The 24699-nt window shown below is 48.3% G+C and overlaps 1 protein-coding gene and 1 pseudogene across 1 annotated transcript in view; one reads left to right on the top strand and one right to left on the bottom strand.

Annotated features, from left to right (window-relative positions):
* Positions 1-322: 322 nt before the first annotated feature.
* Positions 323-24699, bottom strand: part of phf19 (PHD finger protein 19) — a 69551-nt gene continuing 45174 nt past the window's right edge. Inside the window, exons 11-15 of the mRNA XM_072488551.1 lie at positions 20984-21160; positions 19700-19802; positions 9575-9660; positions 7963-8058; positions 323-6464 (exon numbers count right to left, since the gene is read on the bottom strand). Of these exons, the coding sequence (XP_072344652.1) occupies positions 6137-6464; positions 7963-8058; positions 9575-9660; positions 19700-19802; positions 20984-21160 (790 nt within the window). The 3' untranslated portion in view covers positions 323-6136. The remainder of the gene's footprint in view (positions 6465-7962; positions 8059-9574; positions 9661-19699; positions 19803-20983; positions 21161-24699) is intronic.
* On the top strand, positions 21516-22590 carry LOC140399393 (small ribosomal subunit protein uS8 pseudogene; annotated as a pseudogene).

Below are 24699 nucleotides of genomic sequence, written 5' to 3' on the forward strand. Positions count from 1 at the left end.
TGGTGACCGACAGTTGTTTTTTCCCCCCTGACATTGGCACTCCCGCGATTGTCTTGATGAGTGCAATATGAAAAGCTTCAACGAAAAAGCTGGACAGCATTTTCCTTCAAGGGGTTGTGAATATGACACACAAGTCTCGGATTTTAATCAAAGTGGTTACGTAACTTTTAAAGAAGAGTTTTCTGCACTAAACCGAATTGGAACATCAGTTTAACGGGATTGGGCTCTGAAGCCAAACTCCCTGAATTTGTGTTGCTTTAAAAAATATCACTTTCTCCAAATCCCCCAACAGCGTGGTCAAAAATGAGAAAGGTGACAATAGCACAGGACAACAACTTGACCCAAGAATTTATTGTCAATTATTTTGCATAGCTAGATAATACAGAAAAGAATACTGACTGCATAATGAAGAGTACATGTTTCGTTATGAGAAAAGGGCATTAACATACTGTGCTTGCTTACAAGTGTACAATGGTGAAAAGTAATACTGTAGAACCTCTAATGGTTATGCAAATCACATTTTGCAGGCAACAATGCACCAGGATTGTCATGTCAGATTTTTCTAATGTCAGATCATGTGTTGGGGGGGGGGGGGGGTGACGATGGCACTTTGGTAATATCTAGAAATCAGGAGGCCCAGATTAACGGGTTCAGATCAAACCATGGCAGCTGGTGGAATTTAAATTCAGTTAATAAATCTGGAATTATAAAGCCGGTGGCCATGACAACCATCACTGATTGTCATCAAAACCCCCGTCTGGCTCACTAGATCCACAGCAATGCGGGTGATTGTTAACTGCTTCCTGAAATGTCTCCACATTCAACTCAAGGGCAATTAGGGATGGCCAGAAAATACTGGCCTTGCCAGGGACGTCCATATCCCGTGAAAGAATAAAGGAAAAAAATAGTCAGCAATGCTGGATGGGCATAGGGCGACTGCCTACAAGATACATATCTTATGATCTTTATTAAGGGGATCAGGAGTTATGAGGAGAAGGCAGGAGAATGTGGGGATGAGGAACGTATCAGCCATGATTGAATGGCAGAGCAGACTTGATGGGCCAAAAGGCCTAATTCAGATCCTATATCTTATATCATTACATGGGAGGGGACCTGGTACAGTACTGAGCATAATTCACTAGCTAGCTCCGCTCCAATACCCCCACTCATGGTACTGTTCCAACTGTATCTAATCATTGGACCGATCAGACCACTGTGCATTAACCGGCACACTATAATGACGAAATAAACAAAGTGATTGTCTGTGTGTTGAGCAAAGTAAGTCTTCGCACACAACCTCCTCAGCAAAAAATCTCTAAAGTAATATTGCTATTTGCAACTCAATATTTTTTCCCCTCACAAAGATTATTTCAGCAAAGGGCATTGAAAGGAACTTCACGAAATAGACAAAGCGTTTTCTAGCCACAGTACTGGAATTCTCCTCCTGTTTTCTTGGCTAGGACTGAATGTTGTTCGAGTGACACTGTGGGGGTGGTTTTGAGCCCGCGTTAGCGATCCGCGGGATCGCCGATGTGGACGGAACGTCCAGAGAGAATTGGGAAACTCGATTCCCCAATTTTCCACACCCCTCCCCGGTGACGTCACATGGTTCACGCCTGCAACGGTCGAGAACCTCATTTTGATGTATTTTAATATAATTACCCAGCGCCACACTATCCCCTCTCACTGAATATTAAAAACTCGCCAACGTGATCTAGAACAGCAAATTTGAAGACGTGAATCAATCGAGGGGATTCCCGAAGGATGCAAAAGTAAGTATAACCTTCCCGCTTTTTTTGGGGGGGGTGGGGGTGGGGCATGCCTGGGCAGTGCCCTGGAAATAACCCTTTGCAGAGGTTGGCACAATGCCCTCTGGGGAGCTACATGGGGAGTGGGGGGGAATTCCGGTAATGTATGTGGGGGGTGGGGGAGAGAGAGTGCTGAGGCCATTGAGGGGGGGAATTTGTCGGCACAGGTGGGAGGGGGAATGCCAGTGGTACCCCTGTAGTGGGGGGGGGGGGGAGAGAGGAGAACGCTGGTGTGTGTGTGTGGGCGAATTGATCTTCAGTTCGGATTGCCTTGAAACATGGCGTACCGATTCCTATGTTGCCGGCTCGTGCGCCCGGTGACGGTGGAAACCAAGGCCACTCGTTTTGTTTTCCTCAGAGAGGCTGAAGATCTGAAGTGAAAACCGGGTCGTGCAGCTGGAGAGCTACACACGGGTTTTCCGTCTGAGCCCGACACTTTGAAAAAAATATGGTACGGGTACCAGTATGAAGCAGCATTACCACCAACTTACAGAAGCAGCAAAGAGAAAAGTTTTGGATATCTCACCACAGCTGATGTGAAAGTAACTCGGTGAGCGAATTGTTGTCGGTTTGGTAGGTTTCATTTCAGCATGTTGAAGCAGGAAGGTGGTGAAGGAGGGTGGGGGGGGGAAGAAACAAGCGAGTCCCAGACTGCCGCAGATCTCAGGGACCCTGGAGTGGGGATGGGTTTGATGCAATAGCAGGTGAGGAGTGAGGAGAGGGGTTCAGACCTGCTCTGCTTGACTCCAGAACAAAGTTTTGGAAGGGCAGGTCCCTCATTCACAACTATAAAGGGCTTAACTGGTGTCTGAGGTGACCGCTCAGCATGCGTAGGAAAAGGTCTGACTTGTTGTCATGCGACGGAGAGATGAGCCTTCATGTCCATTGGGTCGTAATGCGAAACTGCGGGCAACATACAGGCCACCCGCTTTCCACTGATTAATTAAAAACAAATCAGAGAGGGTGACTCCGACTGATAATTCACCAACTCCTGTTTCTGCACCAAGATGAGCTTCCATATGATTTATTGGCAATTTTATAACAACTTTTGTCCATGGGAAAATAAAGCCACTAAAAGTGTTGAGTCTTTGGCGAGAGCAGGGTCTATTTTATGGAGTCTGAAATCACTATTATTCCCCATATTGCACACGTGAAAAAGCCACTCGGAAAACTGGGCTTTTTATTTGTCATAATCGACATAAAAAAGATAATTTGTCTCCATTAAAGACTTATAGCAGGGTATTTTCAAGAACAGCATATTTTGATCCCACTCAATCAAGTCGCCAGTTTTCCTGAAAACATGATTTGAGTGAATAATCTTTCCTGTCAATTTTGATCCCACACAGGCTAAATCAGAGAAAGAGCTACATTTCTCACAACAAAAATACCGTCGGTATTCATTGAGAGAAGAGGACAATTAATTGACATCTTTAATGTGGTTATAATCTGGCTAGTTTTGCTTGAAAATTATTCTTTTTAAAATAGAGTTCATACAACCGTTTTCACTTTTAAAATCGACAATGACAGCTCTAGCAACACTTAACCTTGACAATATAAATCATACACATAGGATTCTTTGGCCGTTATTGATAATCAATGTCCAAGCATTTCATTCGCAACACCAGGTTGGTACATTCAGATATATTAAAGGTCAATCCTTTGAGAACAAACAGAATTTCTGTAGCTTTCAAAGTGCATAACTCTTTGCTTTGCTGCAACCACCTGCAGCAGTGAATTATTAAAGCAGTTTCAGTTTTCATGGTTGCTTAGTTAATAAGTGCATAGATTGTCTGAAGCTGAGCCAGGCAGAAAAGACAAGACCCAGGTTTGAACCTTGCTTCTGTGCTGATCTCCACCAAGGCTGACTGTCAGGAATATTACATTTGGTTACGGAAGCCCAGGACTCGCCTAGGGGGCAAAACTAAAGCAATCAAATCAGATTCTTGCTCCCGATAGTTATCCCGGGAACCCTGCCGGATCTGCTAAGGATAGTTCTCAGATCATGACCGGCACCTTTTTTGGCAAGGCAGGGAGCCTGCTGTAAGCAGGGGCTGGCGGGGAAGCAATCAAGTGGCTGTCGTCCTATAAAGGAGGTTGGCCCGCCCTGAAGAGTGCCAGTGCAATCAGAGGGCCTGCAGCGACCACTGCCAGTGGTGGCCACGGCTGGGTCTGCACCTGGACGAAGAGGGCTCACGGTGGGTTGGAGCCTCAGGTAGAGAAAAGTGGGGGGCCTGGAGGTTCCAGTGCCGTTCAGGCTGACTCCGGCAAGTGGGAGGGGAGTGCGGCCGCTGAGGGCGTGCAACACTGAGGTGTGGAGATGGCGACTGCCTCCGGGGCACCCACTTGTGGGTCAAAGAGGGCCTCAAAAGGCAGCCCCAGCCCGAGAGGCTGCCAAGATTTACCTGACCATCTCCTCATCTGGTGGAGAACTTCCTGGAGTGCTGGTAAAATGCCAATTGGCCACTTAAGTGGTTCAATTGGACTCTGGGCAGGCCAGCCACATTGGTGAAATGGCAATACATGGGCACACCACCTAACACCCTACTGGGCCATTTTGCCAGCCTTCCCACATCCTGGCCCCATGAAGCTTTGCCCCACTTACGATGCTCTCTAGATTCAATAACGTGCAATTGGAAATGGGAGGCTGATTGACTGTCCTGTCAAAAGGCTAGCTGTAGTTTCCTGTCGAATGGACTGGTTAAAGTGGCCCCTGGACTTTTGAAAATTCGGACTGCACTGTTTTTTCAAAGCTGGAACATTTGATGCACTGTGCCTCCATTCTCCTTTAGGGTCAGAGAATGTTGGAGACACAGGACACGAGATAAGGGGTAAGAGAGTTGGACTTGTCCTGCCAATGTCTGCCGAAAGTCCAACGCAAAGGTTAAAGTGCCCTCTAAAGAACAGAAACAACATGAAGTCTTTCAAGAAACAGTGACAAAATAAAATCCCAATTTACAGCAACCAAAGTAGGGTGACAGAAGAAAGAATCTCAATTAGCGTGTGACCTGCACACAGTGTTACGGTCATTACCCCTGGCAGCAAAGATTCAGTCTGGTTACACTTCCAATGTTGGCACAGGTACATCAAGCAATTTCTGGGAGGGGGGGAAAAAAGGGTAAAAATTGCAAAGCACGTGAAATCTGCACGACTAAAGACAGACCCACAGAGCAAAAGCAGCAGCTTAAATAGTTGTCAATTCACATTCTCTCAAGCAGGGTTCTCTATATATATTCTCTATTTAGGAAATTCCAGTCCCAATAAAGAATGTGTCGGTACCCACGGGAGAGGGCAACCAGGAGCAGCAACAATTCTACTTATCACGTTATCTGCAGAAGCCGGATTTTCCCTTGACAGACAGAGATATTTCTATCTGGTAAACAAGGGGGATTTTTTGCCAAAAATAAAACTTTTAGCACAGCTGGCTGATAGGAAGATTTAAGCAGCGGAGGCTGACGAATGCAAAGTACAAAGTTTTTTCAAAAGGCTAGCTGTAATTCAATCAGTTACATAGCAACTGGCTACACGATGAGGTAGCATAATTCTAAAGCACAGCCATGTATGAAAATAGATTAGTAAAAAGAGTTAGGTATGCAGCAGATACAGTGGAGCCCACCTAAGATCAACTTATGCGAAGGCTTAATCCCACTTTACGATGAAACATTCTCAGTATATGACACCATTTCCATTCACCGCTGCACAAAACTTAAAAACAATCAAAACTTCCACATCTCAACTTTGCCCTCCAGTCACTTGAACCTGAACCGAGCGTCTTCTCCATCAAATCGTGTTTTAAATAAGACTTTGATGACCACAAACTCACTCATATCAGCCAGACATCAACATCAGCGAAGCTATCCACAATAAACAGCAAGGACAAAAGAAATGGGAGCAGCAGTGGAATAGCTCCTCGATCTCTTCCATTCAGTAGCTCCTACACACACTCCGCTTTCTCCTGGGCACGGGAAAGATCATTCCATTGATGTTGTCTCGACTTCAGGTCATCTGCACAGCTGGATTCTCATTCATGGTCACTAGGATATCTGGAATGTTCCGGAAATGTCCTTCAATCGGATATTTACTACGTTCACGAGCTACCACTAGCAGCAGAAAAACAAATCTCGCCTGCATCATCATTTTTAAAAGAAAATTATATTTGTACAGTTGGCAGCTAAGGAGACCTCAATTCTTCGATTAAATGTTTTGAATAAGAAAGCTCCACTGTGGTTTACTTCAAATTTTTTTTTTTTAAAACAACTACAGACAAGAGTTGCCCAATCCAGGTTTTCACCTTGTTCCTCTGGTTACTGAGGGTAGTTCCCAGCCGCGGTTTAATAAGGAGTGGCACCTTCCCATTCTACCAGGTACTGCACAGTCCCATCCGGGGTCAGCCTCCGGGCAAGCACCTGGAACTTTTCGCCACACGCCAGCCTTCCTGCAGCACCAAAATAATTTGTGATCGACGATTTAAGGTGGGACAGGGAGGTTTCGTCATCACTCATACTATCAAAGGTGTGGCCGTTAGTGTAATTATTATCCATGTGTCGTTCTGTCTCATCCACTCCATTCCCTGGATCATGAATGCCTTCATTCTGTTTGTTTCTGCCATTGAGTGAATATTCTAACGGTGCCTTCCTTTTACGACTCCCCACAGTCTTTCTGGGAGCAAGAAAATAAAACAACAAGGACGGTCAAGATAATAAATAACAACAATGATGACCGGTGTGTGTGTGTGGGTGTGTGTGTGTGTGGTGGGGGGCGGGGCACAGACCTGAAAATGTTGGGCGGGATTCTCAGTTTCCTGACGCCGATTTCATAATCGGCGATCGGGCGGAGAATCCATTTTTACAACCGAATCAGGGGCGGCGCCTGTTTTACGCAGGTTGCGCATGCTCCATCCCCTCAAAAAAGGCATTATCGCGGTGCGCACTGCACTTGCCATTGGGACGGCCTCATGATGTCACCTGAAGGCCCCGATGGGCCCAGTTCACGACGGTGTGGGGGGACGTGTGGTCCTAGACGTGCCGGAACCCGGCGTGGCGGCTGCATCCAGCGCCGCCACAGTCGGACGGGAGCCATGCTGCTGGTTGAGGGGGGCGGCGAGGGGGGGGCACTATCTGGCAGGTTCGGCTCCGCGCACGGCCACGCCACGTTGTATGTCCTCGGCGTGCGCATGCACGGCCACACAGCCGGCAATTCTCCGGCCATTTATTTTGTGGAGGCTGAGCGTTTTACGTGGCGCGACTGCTAGCCCCTCACCGGGTGGAGGATCGGTGCTGGGGCGTCACCGATCTTTCCCACGTAAAACGCCACGGATCCTCATAATCGGAGAATCCAGCCCATTAACTCTGTTTCTCTCCCCACAGATGCTCTCCCAAACTGCTGAGTATTTCCAGTATTCTCTGTTTTTATTCCAGACTTTTGGCACCTGCAGTATTTTGCCTTTATTGCTGCATTGTAGGAAGAATCTCTTTCTAACGCAACTCTGCCTGAGCTCTAATGCAAAGTGCCACCTTTCAGTCAAAGACATTCTCACTGCCTCATGTTTTCTGTCGGTCAGAACAGCTTTTCTGTAATTCGGGCAGCACAGTAGCACAAGTGGCTATCACTATGGCTTCACAGCGCCAGAGTCCCTGGTTCGATTCCCCGCTGGGTCACTGTCTGTGCAGAGTCTGCATGTTCACCCAGTGTCTGCGTGGGTTTCCTCCGGGTGCTCCGGTTTCCTCCCACAGTCCAAAGACATGGAGGTTAGTTGGATTGGCCATGATCAATTGCGCTTAGTGCCCAAAAAAGGTTAGGAGGGGTTATTGGTTACGTTGATAGGGTGGAAGTGAGGGCTTAAGTGAGTTGGTGCAGACTTGATGGGCCGAATGGCCTCCTTCTGCACTGCATGTTCTATGTTCTAATTAGACAGTATTCACTGGGCAGAACCACACACTGAGCACAGTGGGCTAAATCGCTGGCTTGTAATGCAGAACAATGCCGGCAGCGCGGGTTCAATTCCCGTACCAGCCTCCCCGAACAGGTGCCGGAATGTGGCGACTAGGGGCTTTTCCTAGTAACTTCATTGAAGCCTACTTGTGACAATAAGTGATTATTATTATTGTTATTACAAATGTTTGCATAAATAATTGTGAAACAAAAATGTTGGTCTTACAGAGAGTCACAGGACAAGCTTGTTGAGGCAGAACCAGACGTACTTGCTGCATCAGTCGAGTCCAGGTCAGAGTTGAAGGTCCCCTCAGAGCAATCGCTGAAAGCAGGTAAAGAAAAGACAGGGCTGAAATCTCCGCGGAGAAGAAGCAATCAGGCCGACAGAGATTTTGATAAGGGCAGGGTTGGTGAGGCATGTCGGAGACCGACCAGGCCGGAACTGGAGCATAAAACAGAAATGCTTCAGGCCTGTGGCTGCAGTTTGTCCCTGCAGCCAGTTTTGCAAGCACCAGTTTGATGGTGCTGATCGGAGGCCGTAATCTTTCTCATGCTGGGAAAACTGTTATCACCGGGCGTCTCCAGTATTTCCGCTGGACCTCCGAGGAAGCAACACAGCCTGTCCTTTGGGGTGTTTGACCCGGTTCGTTATTTTAAAAATATTTTATGAAGGCATATATAATTTAAACAATTTTCAAGAGGGAAAAACAACAAAGCAAATAACACCCACCCAATCAACAACCAAACCCGACCAATGTGGTTCACACACACAATTCCCCATCCCCCTTTCCCACTAACTATTTCCCACCTTGACCAATGCCTCCTTCTTTCCTTATAAACCGCACCCCCCCCAACCCGACCTTCTGCCAACAGCTTAAGTTTCCCCAAAGAAGTTGATAATCGGCTGCCACCTCCAGGCAAACCCGAGCATCGATCCTCTCGGGGCGAACTTGATCCTCTCAAGCCTGAGAAACCCGGCCATGTCACTGACCCATACCCCCGATTTCGGGGGTTCCAAGTCCCAACAAGATCAGTCTTCGGGCTGCCAGGGAGGCAAAGACCAAAACATCAGGATCTCTCACCTCCTGACCTCCCGGGTCTTGCGACACATCAAAAATCGCCACCTCTGGACTCGGAACCACTCGTACCTTCAATACCTTTGACATGACATCGGCAAATCCCTGCCAAAATCCCCGAAGCCTCGGACATGCCCAAAACATGCGGACATGATTTGCGGGCACTCCCGCACACATCTGTCCTCCTCTCCTTCAAAGAACCTGCTCATACGGGCCGCAGTCATATGCGCCCTGTGGACCACCTTGAATTGTACCAAGCTCCGCCTAGCACACAATGAGGACGCGTTGACTCTACTCAGGGCATCCTCCCACAACCCCGCCTCTAATTCCCTACCCAGTTCTTCTTCCCACTTTCGCTTCACCTCCACTATCGGGGCTCCCTCCCACTCCATCAGCTCCTTATAAATCTTCCCCTCCCCCGCTTTCGACACTACCTGGTCTTGTACCTCCTGGGGCGGCAGGTGCGGAAAGGTCAGGACCTGCCTCCGCACAAAGTCCCTCGCCTGCAGGTAGTGGAACCCATTCCCACCGGCAGCTCAAACTCCTCCTCCAAATCCGCCAGGGGCAGAAAGCTGCCGTCGATAAACAGGTCCCCAAACCGCTCGATCCCAGCTCGAGTCACCTCCGAAACCCCCCCCCCCATCCAGCGCCCTCTCCCGGTGCAAACCAGTGGTGGCCAGTTTGACCCGGTTCTGACACACTCTGCACACAACCGCGGCCTTTTCCAACAGGCAACTCTTTTAAAGGTGGGATCTCACTCACCTCTTCAAACTCTGAATGTCATCCACGGTAAAGTCAAAAATGTTTGCCAAATAGTAGCTGGTACTTTCAGCGGTTGAGAAGTCACTCTGGAGGAAAATAAAGTGATGATCAACAATTGGAATATTACTTGCAAATTATTGTTGCAAATCATCACTTACTAAACACCCTATCACTTGGAAATATTTTAATGTTTCACACAGTGCATTACTTTGTCATTCTTTTGCCAATATCATCTTGCAAATAACAATGAAAGGAGCAGCTAGGTTTTGGTAAAATGGGCGAGGGAGCAATTTTGGTTAGGATAAGGGTAAGGCGTTCCGGCAGAGCAAGGGTTAATGTGGGACTGGAGAACAGTACCACCCACAGTATGATGTACAGAGTCACCTCTGATAGTAGACTGTCTGTGGAGCAGAGTCTGGAAGGAGCCTGCATGGAGACAGCAGCCAAGCATGAAAGTACCCTGGATATGTACACAGTTATGGGTTAGCCATAAATGGTTGATGTTTAACCCTACGAGCCTCCAGACCTCTACGTAAAACGACAATCAAATCCCAGGGAAGCTGGGGAAGGAACCCAGAATCTCAAAGCATGAAGAAGTAAAGAAGCTGAAGCCTGACCTGAGAGAAGAACAAAGAACAATACAGCACAGGAACAGGCCCTTCGGCCCTCCGAGCCTGTACCGTCTTGATACTACCTTGGCCAAAACCCTCAGCACTTTCTGGTGCCGTATCCCTCTATACCCATCCTATCCATGTATTTGACGAGATGCCTTTTGAACACCGTTAATGTATCTGCTTCCACAACCTTCCCTGGCCACGTGTTCCAGGCACTCACCACCCTCTGTGTAAAAAACCCACCTCTAAATTGGCAAGTGGAAATTGCCTAAAAAGAAATTGAAGACAGAATTGGGATGCACCTGGAAGGACCCCACCAGGACATGCGGAGGTCCTTTGTCAGAACTAATTAAACACAGAGTCAGGAACCAAGCTAGGTCAAAAGAAAGGCTGAGCAAAATTCAAAAAAGTCCAAAAAGCAGCAAAAGAATGTACTGTGTGGAAGAAAAGCCAGGCCTAACCAGACGAAGATGCAGAATCGAAGGAGCTGGCCAGGTCACAAGAAAGCTGAGCAAATTGTAAAATAGACTGAATAGATTGTGCAGATGAAAAGCCAGGCCCGAGTGACAGCAGGGTCGACAGACCTAGCCAAATCACAAGAAGGGTGAGCAAACAAAACACAGTAAAAAAAGCTGAACTTAGCTCTCACAATGGGCAGCAATCAGGGTCGGCAGATCCAGAGCGCAGCTAGAAGCAGGCTGCAGCAACGGGTACACAGCCGGCACCGTAACAAGGTGGCCGGGCTGAATTGGGGGGGAAAAAAGTTTTTAACGTACCGGAGACAGAGTAAAGGGTCACCCTCGAGTACTTTTCTCCAATTGAAAAACCAAGCAGAGGGCCAAAACTGCGATTTTAAAGATCTCCTGTGCCGCGGATAAGTTAAAAAAGGGCCCATGAGAGCAAAAACGAACCTGTCAAAACTGACAAAGCACGAGAAGAACAGAAAAAGAGAAAGAAAGTGGCAGGTGCAGAGCCATTGTGAAGAGATAAAAACATTTTAAAAAGTACTCGCTTTATTTTAAAAAGGGGTCATGGATAGAAAATTAAAACTACCAGACCAGCTTAGGCTAAGAGAATGGACAAACCAGACCCACAATTGGGAGCCCTGGAGCAGAACATTTTTAGATTACGTAAGTACATCGGGACTAAGTAAGGAATCAGAAGAAGTGCAAGTTAAAATGTTTCTATACTTGTTTGGTGGTTTTACGAATCACTTAATCCTACACCAAGGTATAGTTGAGTCCTCAACCACATGTAGTGAGATATTAAAAGCCTTTGACAAATATTTTAAACTCCAGGTTATGGAGAGCACAGAGCATAAAAGAAGGTCTTGGACATCCCCAATAAAGCACGGCTGGAGCAAAGAAACCCCAGAATGAGGGAGGCAGGAGACGCCAGAGCTCAGGAGATGAACGACCCCTGAGCGAGAAAGACAGGAGACTCCAGAGTAAGGGAGACAATACTCAAGCAAACTACAAGGTGGTCACAGGCCATGCCAGCACAATGAAGTGCACGAGGCAAATAGCTGAGTGCAGAAGGTAGAAACGGTTGAGAAGCAGCCAAAAGGCTAAAAAATAGAGATGTTTGAAAATTCTGTCACAGTACCCAAACTGCAACAGCAAGTGGCAATGCAGAGAGAACAGCTGGTTGGAAATGAAGGAAAACTATTTGAGGTAGCCCAAAGGTAACAAAACTTGCAAAAAGAGAAACGATGCTACTCCACAGGAAAATGTTCGGAACAAAGCTGAGTTGAAGGAGCTCAACTAAAAGTACAGCCAGACTAAGTACAGCAAGCAGAAAAGTTACTCAATTAAGTCACTGCCCTGAAACGCTCTTTGAAGAATCCATGCTCAATCGTGGCTAAACATGAGGAGCTAAAAAAAACCTGTTAAAAACTACTTCAGAAAAAGTAACATTAGAGAAATCAGTAGCAAAAAAGCAATGCACTGATGCACAGTGTGAGTTGGCGAGAGGTCAACAAGAAAATAAACAGTTGAAAGAACAGCTGATTGTCCTCCAAGATGAAATGCAAGAGGAATACATAACTCTTCCGCAGGATGAAGAAATAAAGACTGTCTTGAACAGTAAAATGGAAGAATAGCAGAAGACACTCGAGGAGATTCAGCTGAAGTACCAAAAAAATTCAAGACGAAGCAACTGAGCTTTGCAAAGAACAGGAAAACCTGCTGAAGGAGCTTCACACGATACAAGGATCCCTCAGGTCATTATTTGTCCCTCTGGAAAATTACAATGAGAGCAAAGTGTGAATGGAAATTGGTATTGAAAGGAAAAACTTTCCAAGGTGCAAGCGGATAATGAAGCCGCGGGCAACACAATTACGGAACTGAAACAAGTTAAGGCTTCGCCGGAGACAGACCTGGCCAACGGTGAAACCAAAACGAAAGACAAGGACAAAGCGCAGACAGAGAAAGGAAAGACAGAAGATTGGAAAATGTAAATCCGATGCTGAAGCTCAAGGAACTAGAAGGAAAAACACTGGGCACCTCAAACATACCGAGAACCATTGAAACATGACATGGCTGAAATTGTGAAACAAGTGGAAATGAAGATGGCATTTTTGAAATGTCAACGTTCAACAAGAACATGGCAGACCTCACAAAAAAAGAAAATCCAAGTCCAATCTGGGAATGAACGGAGTGAACATTCCCTTCGGGAGGATGGGGACAAACCCACTGTGTCTGAACAAAGCAGACAGGTTGTTGATAGGTTGTCAAAGGAGAGCAAAAAGCGAATCAATTTGAAACAATCAAGAGCCAGAAACACAGATTTCTACAATTTCAGTACCAAACTGACCAAGTCAACTCAAAGCAACTGAGACGACCAAACGTGACAAAAATGAGTTCTGGAAGAACTGACAAGACCGTCTGAATTTATAATGTCAGAGACTTGACAGGGGAGATGGGGTAGCAAGCAAAATGGAGATTGTATAGTAAATACATTTGGGTAAGGATTTAGGGAAGGAGGTGCAGTATAAGGATGTTCGGCAGAGTATGGGTTAATGTGGGACTGGAGAACAATACTGCCCATAATATGATGTAAAGAGTCACATGATAGTAGAGCTGCCTTCTTGAACCACTGCACTCCATGTGGTGTAGGTACACCCACAGTACTGTCAGGAAGGGAGTTCCAGGATTTACCCAGCGACAGTGAAGGAATGGCAATACATTTCCAAATCGGATGGTGAGTGACTTGGACAGGAACTTGCAGGTGGTGGTGTTCCCATGTATCTGCTGCCCTTGTCCTTCTTAATGGTAGCAGTTGTGGGCTTGTGAGGTTCTGTCCAAGGAGTCTCGGAGAATCTTCTCTTCCAAAGTCCCACACTTCCTGATCTTTCCCATAGCCCTGCATATTTTCCCCTTTCAAACAATATCCAATTCCTTTTTGAAAGTTACTGTTTAATCTGACTCCGTCACGGTGCATTCTCGTACTCATTTTAAAAAATCCCAGCCCTGTTGGTACTGACTTGTCCTCCAATGGAATAATTTTTGCCTGATTTACTTGAGCAAAAACCCTCAGAATTTCAAACACCCCCATTGATATTGAACCCTCAGAATTTTAAAAATTGACTTCCGGGTGCGGCGATGACCAGCTGAGTCGCACGTTTCGGCAGCTCCCGGTGAAACGGACTTTTGGGCTCTTGATAGGAGCCCCAACGGCAATTTTGACGGCTAAAAGCACTGTGCGGTAAACCAGAAGGGAATCCCCCCTGGATACGGATGAAAAAAGGAGGAGAAAGTGGCTGGATTGCAGTGGATCCTTTAGAACAGCGGCAAGGAAGGCAAGCAAAAACCAAGACGGCGTCAGAAGGTGGCAGTTTAACATGGGGCCCTGAACAACAAGAGTTCTTGAAATGCTGTGTGGAACAGCTCAAAAAGGAAATGAAGAAAGCTGTTGGCCCCGATACTACAGGCGATCGAAGGGCTAAAGGAGGAACAAAAGACCCAGGAACGGGAGCTTCGTGAAGGCAAAGGCAGCCGAGAATGAGGACGACATACAGGGCCTGGTGGTGAAGACGGAGACGCATGAGGCACATCAGAAACGATGTGTGGAAAGGTTGGAGACACTGGAGAACAACGCAAGGAGGAACAACCTGAGGATTCTTGGTCTTCCTGAAGGTGCAGAGGGAGCGGACGTCGGGGCATATGTGAGCACGATGCTGCACTCGTTAATGGGAGCGGAGGCCCCGGCGGGTCCGTTGGAGGTGGAGGGAGCATACCGAGTGATGGCGCGAGGACCGAGAGCAGGAGAAATTCCCAGAGCCATAGTGGTGAGATTCCTCCGTTTTAAGGATAGAGAAATGGTCCTTAGATGGGCAAAGAAAACTCGGAGCAGTAAATGGGAGAACGCGGTGATCCACGTTTATCAAGACTGGAGTGCGGAGGTGGCGAGAAGGAGGGCGAGCTTTAATCGGGCCAAGGCGGTGCTTCATAAAAAGATAAAATTTGGAATGCTGCAACCGGCAAGACTGTGGGTCACATATCGAGGGAGGCACCACTACTTTGAGACGGCGGATGAAGCGTGGACTTTTATTGTGCAAGGAAAACTGGAATGAGCGGGTTATTAAAAAGAACGTTTGAACAAAGTGGTGGGGCGAATGTGGGGGGCGAAGAGGGGGGTTAAAAAGGGGGGAAAGAGGAGTTTTATGTACTAATCCTGCGATGTGGTAACTTTTCTCTCTTCCACAGGTGGTGATGGGGGGAGGAGGGGAGGTGGAGGAGATGGGGCGTTGGCCATTGGGGGCGGGGCCAAGGGAGAAGCGCGGGCTTGGTTCCCGCGCTATGATAATCATGGCAGGAATAGAGAAGCAGGAAGGAGGGGGCGTCGCACGGTGCGAGCCAAGGTCACGGGGGGAAGCCGAGGTCGGCCAGAGTTTGCTGACTTCTGGGAGCAACATGGGGGGAGTAATTACGCTAGCGGGGGATGTGGGAGGGGGGAATTACTGGGTTGCTGCTGCTGGGGAGAGGGGGGAGCTGGTATGGGAGGGGATGGGCGGGCACCGCCTGGGGGAGATACAGCTGCGTGGGAACCGGGTGAGGAGCTGGAAAAAGGGGATGGCTAATCGACAAGGGGGGGGGGGGGTAGGAAGCCCCCCAACCCGGCTGATCACGTGGAACGTGAGAGGGCTGAACGGGCCGATAAAGAGGGCACGGGTACTCGCACACCTTAAGGAACTTAAGGCAGATGTGGTTATGTTACAGGAAACGCACCTGAAACTGATAGACCAGGTTAGGCTACGCAAAGGATGGGTGGGGCAGGTGTTCCATTCGGGGCTAGATGCGAAAAACAGGGGGGTGGCTATATTAGTGGGGAAGCGGGTAATGTTCGAGGCAAAGACTATAGTGGCGGATAATGGGGGCAGATACGTGATGGTGAGTGGCAAACTACAGGGGGAGACGGTGGTTTTGGTAAACGTATATGCCCCGAACTGGGATGATGCCAATTTTATGAGGCGGATGCTAGGATGCATTCCGGACCTAGAGATGGGAAAGCTGATAATGGGGGGAGATTTTAATACGGTGTTGGAACCAGGGCTGGATAGGTCGAAGTCCAGGACTGGAAGGAGGCCGGCAGCAGCCAAGGTACTTAAAGATTTTATGGAGCAGATGGGAGGTGTAGACCCGTGGAGATTTAGCAGACCTTGGAGTAAGGAGTTCTTGTTTTTCTCCTATGTCCATAAAGTCTACTCGCGAATAGACTTTTTTGTGCTGGGAAAGGCGTTGATCCCGAAGGTGAGGGGAACGGAGTATACGGCTATAGCCATTTCGGATCACGCTCCACACTGGGTAGACTTGAAGATAGGGGAGGAAACAGGAGGGCGCCCACCCTGGAGAATGGACATGGGACTAATGGCAGATGAGGGGGGGGTGTCTAAGGGTGAGGGGGTGCATTGAAAAGTACTTGGAACTCAATGATAATGGGGAGGTCCAGGTGGGAGTGGTCTGGGAGGCGTTGAAGGCGGTGGTTAGAGGGGAGCTGATATCAATAAGGGCACATAAAGGGAAGCAGGAGAGTAAGGAACGGGAGCGGTTGCTGCAAGAACTTTTGAGGGTGGACAGACAATATGCGGAAGCACCGGAGGAGGGACTGTACAGGGAAAGGCAAAGGCTACATGTAGAATTTGACTTGCTGACTACGGGCACTGCAGAGGCACAATGGAGGAAGGCACAGGGTGTACAGTACGAATATGGGGAGAAGGCGAGCAGGTTGCTGGCACACCAATTGAGGTAAAGGGGAGCAGCGAGGGAAATAGGGGGAGTGAGGGATGAGGAAGGAGAGATAGAGCGGGGAGTGGAGAGAGTGAATGGAGTGTTCAAGACATTTTATAAAAAATTATATGAAGCTCAACCCCCGGATGGGAGGGAGAGAATGATGGGCTTCTTGGATCGGCTGGAATTTCCCAAGGTGGAAGAGCAGGAAAGGGTGGGACTGGGAGCACAGATCGAGGTAGAAGAAGTGGTGAAAGGAATTAGGAGCATGCAGGCGGGAAAGGCCCCGGGACCGGATGGATTCCCAGTCGAATTCTATAGAAAATATGTGGATTTGCTCGCCCTGGTATTGACGAGGACCTTTAATGAGGCAAAGGAAAGGGGACAACTGCCCCCGACTATGTCTGAAGCAACGATATCGCTTCTCTTAAAGAAGGAAAACGAACCCGCTACAATGCGGGTCCTATAGACCTATTTCCCTCCTAAATGTAGATGCCAAGATCCTGGCCAAGGTAATGGCAATGAGAATAGAGGAATGTGTCCCGGGGGTGGTCCACGAGGACCAAACTGGGTTTGTGAAGGGGAGACAGCTGAACACGAATATACGGAGGCTGTTAGGGGTAATGATGATGGCCCCATCAGAGGGGGAAACGGAGATAGTAGTGGCGATGGATGCCGAGAAAGCATTTGATAGAGTGGAGTGGGATTATTTGTGGGAGGTGTTGAGGAGATTTGGTTTTGGAGAAGAGTATATTAGATGGGTGCAGCTGTTGTATAGGGCCCCGATGGCGAGCGTGGTCACGAATGGACGGGGATCTGCATATTTTCGGCTCCATAGAGGGACAAGGCAGGGATGCCCTCTGTCCCCATTATTGTTTGCACTGGCGATTGAGCCCCTGGCGATAGCGTTGAGGGGTTCCAAGAAGTGGAGGGGAGTACTTAGAGGAGGAGAAGAACACCGGGTATCTTTGTATGCGGACGATTTGCTACTATACGTGGCAGACCCGGCGGAGGGGATGCCAGAAATAATGCGGATACTTGGGGAGTTTGGGGATTTTTCAGGGTATAAATTGAACATGGGGAAAAGTGAGTTGTTTGTGGTGCATCCAGGGGAGCAGAGTAGAGAAATAGAGGACCTACCGTTGAGGAAGGTAACAAGGGACTTTCGTTACCTGGGGATCCAGATAGCCAAGAATTGGGGCACATTGCATAGGTTAAATTTAACGCGGTTGGTGGAACAAATGGAGGAGGATTTCAAGAGAAGGGATATGGTATCCCTGTAACTGGCAGGGAGGGTGCAGGCGGTTAAGATGGTGGTCCTCCCGAGATTCCTCTTTGTGTTTCAGTGCCTCCCGGTGGTGATCACGAAGGCTTTTTTTAAAAGGATTGAAAAGAGCATCATGGGTTTTGTGTGGGCCGGGAAGACCCCGAGAGTGAGGAAGGGATTCTTACAGCGTAGCAGGGATGGGGGGGTGCTGGCACTACCGAGCCTAAGTGAGTATTATTGGGCCGCTAATATTTCAATGGTGAGTAAGTGGATGGGAGAGGAGGAGGGAGCGGCGTGGAAGAGATTAGAGAGGGCGTCCTGTAGGGGGACTAGCCTACAGGCTATGGTGACAGCCCCATTGCCGTTCTCACCGAGGAACTACACCACAAGCCCGGTGGTGGTGGCTACACTGAAGATTTGGGGACAGTGGAGACGGCATAGGGGAAAGACTGGAGCCTTGGGGGGTCCCCGATAAGAAACAACCATAGGTTTGCCCCGGGGGGAATGGATGGGGGATATGGAATGTGGCAAAGAGCAGGAATAACGCAACTGAAAGATCTGTTTGTGGGTGGGAAGTTCGCGAGTCTGGGAGCGCTGACCGAGAAATATGGGTTGCCCCAAGGGAATGCATTCAGGTATATGCAACTGAGGGCTTTTGCGAGGCAACAGGTGAGGGAATTCCCGCAGCTCCCGACACAAGAGGTGCAGGACAGAGTGATCTCAAAGACATGGGTGGGGGATGGTAAGGTGTCAGATATATATAGGGAAATGAGAGACGAAGGGGAGACTATGGTAGATGAACTAAAAGGGAAATGGGATAAGAGCTGGGGGAGGAGATCGAGGAGGGGCTGTGGGCAGATGTCCTAAGCAGGGTAAACTCGTCATCCTCGTGTGCCAGGCTAAGCCTGATTCAGTTAAAGGTATTACACAGGCCGCATATGACTGGAGCACGGCTCAGTAAATTTTTTGGGGTGGAGGATAGGTGTGCGAGGTGCTCGAGAAGCCCAGCGAATCATACCCATGTGTTTTGGTCATGCCCAGCACTACAGGGGTTTTGGATGGGGGTGACAAAGGTGCTTTCAAAAGTAGTGGGGGTCCGGGTCGAACCAAGCTGGGGGTTGGCTATATTTGGGGTTGCACAAGAGCCGGGAGTGCAGGAGGCGAGAGAGGCCGATGTTTTGGCCTTTGCGTCCCTAGTAGCCCGGCGCAGGATATTGTTAATGTGGAAAGAAGCCAAGCCCCCGGGGGTGGAGACCTGGATAAATGACATGGCAGGGTTTATAAAGCTCGGATTAAGTTCGTTCTAAGGGGGTCGGCTCAAGGGTTCACCAGGCGGTGGCAACCGTTCGTCGAATACCTCGCAGAAAGATAGATGGAATGGAAAAAAGAAGGCAGCAGCAGCAGCCCAGGATCGGGGGGGGGGAGGAGGAACCAGAAGGACTCTCAGGGTTGTTAATATATACTGTACAATATGTATAGGTCGTTGCGACAGATAATTATATATTGGACTGTTAAATTATATTTTTGGAGAGTGTTACTTGTGATAAGGCAGTTGCCAATTAGGGTTAGTTTTCATTTTTGTTATTTATTATTTATTCATTTTTTGTTTATAAAATAGGTCATGTTATTTGTGTTGTTATAATATTGTGTAAAGGATGCACAATGTACTGTGTTGGTTGACCAAAAATTTTCAATAAAATATTTATTAAAAAAAAAGAATTTTAAAAATCTTTTTAGATCTCCTCTCAGCCTTCCGCGACCTCGGCTTCCCTCGGCATAACTGGAGGGCAGGGAAATCTCCTCTGCGCTGTCTCCAAGGGTTTGACATCACGCTCTATGATAACCAAATTATTGTTGCACATTCCAGGTTGTGTGTGTTACCAGAATTCCCACATTGCAACCCTGATTCCCAAGGAAATAAAAAAACAAAACGGTTATGATACAGACTTCCTTAAAATGGGGTTCACAATTCACAGCTGAAGCAGGAGGTGGAGGAAGAGGAGGGAGTGGGACTAACCTCTGGAACTGCATCCTGCAGAAACCAGTTTGATTTCCTGCACTTCAGCCCCCTCTTCAATGGAAGCCTTCGCCTGCGAGGTTGAGGCACTTCTGGCAGGGGGCTGTGACACAACAAACAAGAGTCAAAGGCAATTAAATCCTGGATGCAACCATCTTAAAATCATGATGTGGAGATGATGGTGTTAGACTGGGGTGAACACAGTAAGAAGTCTTACAAAACCAGGTTAGAAAATCCAACAGGCTTATTTAAAATCACTAGCTTTTGGAGTATAGCTCCTTCATCAGGTGAGTGAAGAGGTGGGTTCCACAAACACATATATAGACAAAGTCAGTGATGCAACATGGTTTAAAGCGAGTCTTTGCAGGTAGCAAAGTATCATCTTGCATCATTAACTTTGTCTACATAAGTGTTGTGGAACCAACCTCTTCACTCACCTGATGAAGGAGGTACGCTCCGAAAGCTAATGATTCCAAATAAACCTGTTGGACTTTAACTGGTGTTGCAAAACATCTTAAAATCAGGTAGGGATCCAGACAGGCTACAATAAACAACTGAGTTATTCCTCCTCTAAGTCTCATGTCCTAAGACGCCATGGACTTCCATTGCGTTAAACCATGATTAAATCGGCAAAGTATTGGCAGTGGTTTGCCGTTGCCTTCTGCGGCATGGCTGACCAGGAAACTCTTCCACTCTTACCACCTGCCATCAGGCGTACTGGAAGGATTTACAAGCTGATACTCAATCTGTTGAATAATAATAATAATCTTTATTATTGTCACAAGTAGGCTTACATTGACGCTGCAATGATGTTACTGTGAAAAGCCCCTAGTCGTCACATTCCGGCACCTGTTCGGGTACACAGAGGGAGAATTCAGAATGTCCAATTCACCTGGCAGCACGTCTTTCAGGATTTGTGGGAGGAAACCGGAGCACCCGGAGGAAACCCACGAAGGCACGGGGAGAACGTGCAGACTCCGCACAGTCAGTGACCCAAGCCGGGAATTGAACCAGGGACTTTGGCGCTGTGAAGCAACAGTGTTAACCACTGTGCTACCATGCCTATGGAATACACCTTCCATAGGCACCAAGTCCTGGAGTGGGACTGGAGCAGAGGTAGACGACCACTACACCACAAGACCTCCACACCAACAGTTATTACATTCACACGACTACAGGCGGCGAGCATTTATCGCAAACACTGTTTGTCACCAATCTGAAGTATTCGTTGGACTGACAGGCCACGTAGCTGGCAGTCAGTCTGTAAACATGCTCAATACATACCCATACTTTGGAGCAAACACCAACATGTTTTTTCCTCTCCTCTTGATCTCGTTGGAACCATTGTCAGTCAACTGACCAACATTCTCTGGCAAAATAATATTCGGAGGAACTGGGGGTACTCGAGTACGGAGACGAAAAATACATTTTTTCTTTTTAATTTCTTTACCACAGATAAACCTTTAAGATAAAAGATAAGTGCGTCAAGGTTAATTCTTTTATCAGCACGACCCAGGATTCCCTTTGGCCTCCAATGCACATCATGACACTAAATTCTTTCAACGTTAAATCCTCAAGTGTTATATCATTGTGAGAAATTGTTGTGCTTCTCACCTTGCATGAAACTCATGGGACTCTTTGCGAGAGTAAAGAGGACGCTAAATACCGAATAGGAAAGGTCGTCCGAGCATATGATCGAACTAAAACTCACAGCTCTTGAATATAATCAAAATTGAGGTTTTTGTGTCAACAGCAGTCTATCCATCTTCCCTTTCACAATACCACAGCCCTTTCTCTGGTTGTGAGGCGGCTTAAAATGTCTGTCCATCAACGCCCACTAGTAGAGGCCCAGGTGACGGACCAGCAGATTTTCTTCCACCTCCGCCATTTTTGGAGAAGCACCCAGTTTCGAACTCACGCCCCCTTGCGGAGGTATGAACAGAGCGATAGGTATGGAGTCAATCGGGCTGTGATCCATTGTGCCTTCCACTGAGGATGAACTCAATTTCAGAACATACACAAGCCCAGAAGCTGTATATGGGCTGCGGGAGAAGCCTGGAGAATGTGGACAATCTCCCTTTTCATCACCGGCTGCTAATTGTGAAAACGGCCTCCAGCTATCGCAGCCCCAAACTGCCGAGGGAGGAGGCTCCTGATCATTTCCGGGTTTCGGCTCGCGCGCCAGACACTGGTCCCCTTCCCTATTTCCTAATTGTCATTGATTTCCAGGTGCCCTGGCCAGAACTTCCTTCTCTTTTGGCAATATTGATGAAGCGGCATCACGGTGGATGTTCTCATGACCAGCGTCAACAATGGGGAGAAACACGGAAAACGGCAGGTTCTCCTCTGGCCACGCTCCAAGGTGATCGTGCGATTCCTGACTGTAATGATGAAGCATGGCTACATTGGAGAGTTTGAGATTATTGATGGCCACAGGGGTGGGAAAACAGTTGTCAATCTCACGGGCAGACTGAACAAACGCCGTGTCGTTAGCCCCAGATTCGAGGCTCAAGTAAAGGAGTTAGCAAGGTGGTTAAACTGGTCACCTGCCTCCCCGCCAGTTTGGGTATCTGATTCTAACGACCTCAGCGGGCATCGTGGACCATGACGAGGCCAAGCGAAAACATACGGGAAGAAAATCCCGAGGATTCTTTTTCTAAAATGTGAAACCGGTTGATAATAGAACACTGAAACATTCCCTTTCCTGTTGAATGGCGTGGTGCCTGGTACTGTTGTGCCTGTGAGTGGGGAGGTGAGCGTTTTAGCGACAGGGTTAACCAGGGCAGAGCAATAAATGCCAGTCTTGCTATAGGTGGTCACATCTCACGGATGAATATTAAAGAAAAAGAACAAGGTGAGTCGCCGAGTGGCTGTCCAGTTTGATATTTTATTTGAAGCTCTTGGCAGTAAGATTTTCTCATTTTAAAGTTATGTTTTATAAATTACTCATGCGGCATAGGGATGATATTTGCTGGAATCTAATTTATCCCTTTTTTTTAACAAACAATTTTATTGAGGTATTTTTTCGCCATTGTAAACAGTTACAGCTAACAGAAATGTGCAAACATCAATATAAAACCATCAATATAAAACCACTACTTCAATCAAACCATACTGCACATGCCCACTCCTCTCCCCTAGACACTACCCGCCTATTTATCCCTCCTACTCTACCCTAAACTCCCCCCTCACCCCCCCTCTTCCTCTCCCCTCCCCCCCCCCCCTGCTGACGTTCACTCTCCCGCGAAGAAGTCAATGAATGGTTGCCACCTTCGGGCGAACCCCAGTACAGATCCCCTCAAGGCGAACTTAATTTTTTCCATACCCAGAAAACCTGACATGTCCGAAAGCCATAGTTCGGTCTTCGGGGGTTTTGAGTCCCTCCATGCCAGCAGTATCCGCCGCCGGGCTATTAGGGAAGCGAAGGCCAGAACATCTGCCTCTTTCTCCCCCTGGAATCCCGGGTCTTCCGAAACTCCGAAAATTGCCACCTCTGGACTCATCACCACCCTTGTTTTCAGCACCCGGGACATGACCCCCGCAAATCACTCCCAGTACCCTCTAAGTTTAGGACATGCCCAAAACATGTGAACGTGGGTCGCTGGTCCTCCCACGCATCTAGCGCAATTGTCCTCTACCCCAAAGAATTTTCTCATCCAAGCTACCGTCATGTGGGCCCGGTGAACGACCTTAAATTGAATCAGGCCGAGCCTGGCACATGTTGCGGTTGAATTTACCCTACTCACAGCTTCCGCCCACAGCCCGTCCTCCATCTCCCCGCCGCGCTCCTCCTCCCATTTGAGTCTCAGTTCCTCCGTCTGGGACTCTTCCCCCTTCATGAGCACCTTGTAGATATCCGAGACTCTACCCTGTCCTCCTTCTCTAGAGACTATTCTGTCCTGGATCCCGATTGGCGGGAGGCGTGGGAAGGATGGGACCTGTCTGCGCACAAAGTCCCGCATCTGTAAGTACCCAAAGTCATTTCCCCTTACCAGCCCAAATTTCTCCTCCAAGCCCCTCAAACTCGCAAAGCTCCCCTCCAGGAACATATCGCACACCCTCCCCACCCCCGCCCGCCGCCATGTTCGAAACCCTCCATCCAAGGTCCTGGGGGGCGAATCGATGGTTATCACATATTGGAGCCCAAACAGATGCACCCAACCCCCCACATGTTTCCTCCACTGGCCCCATATCCGCAGGGCTGCCCCCACTACCATGCTGGTGGAGTACCTGGCCGGCGACAGCGGTAGGGGAGCCGTGACCAGGGCTGCCAAACTGGTGCCCCTGCACAAAGCCACCTCCACTCGTTCCCAGATAGACCCCGTACCCACCATCCACTTCCTTATCATGGCTATGTTAGCCGCCCAGTAGTAGTTGATCAGACTCGGCAATGCCAGTCCTCCCTCGCTGCGGCTCCTTTCAAGCATCGCCTTCTTCACCCGCAGGGATTTTCCCGGCCAGACAACGCTCATGATGATTTTGCCAGTCCTTTTGAAGAAGGACCATGGGATAGAGATCGGGAGGCATTGGAAGATGAACAGAAATCTAGGGAGGATTGTCATCTTTACAGTCTGCACCCTCCCCGCCTGTGACAGCGGGAGTGCATCCCATCTCCGAAACTCACTCTTCATTTGTTCCACCACCCTAGTCAAATTTAACTTATGCAACCTGCCCCAGTCTCATGCCACCTGTATCCCCAAGTACCGGAAACATTCCCCAACCAGCCTAAATGGCAGCTCCTTCAGTCTATTCTCCTGGCTCCTTGCCTGCACTCCAAACATCTCACTCTTGGCCATATTTAATTTGTACCCTGAAAACCGGCCGAACTTCCTCAATGTTTCCAGTATATTTTCCATACCGGCCAGTGGGTCCGAAACGTACAGGGGCAGGTCGTCCGCATAGAGAGAGACCCTATGCTCCACCCCCGCCCCAAGTCATTCCCTTCCACCCCTTCGCAGCTCTCAACACCATCGCCAACGGCTCTATGGCCAGCGTGAACA

This window comes from Scyliorhinus torazame, chromosome 22 (assembly GCF_047496885.1).
Source record: "Scyliorhinus torazame isolate Kashiwa2021f chromosome 22, sScyTor2.1, whole genome shotgun sequence".
NCBI lineage: Eukaryota > Metazoa > Chordata > Chondrichthyes > Carcharhiniformes > Scyliorhinidae > Scyliorhinus > Scyliorhinus torazame.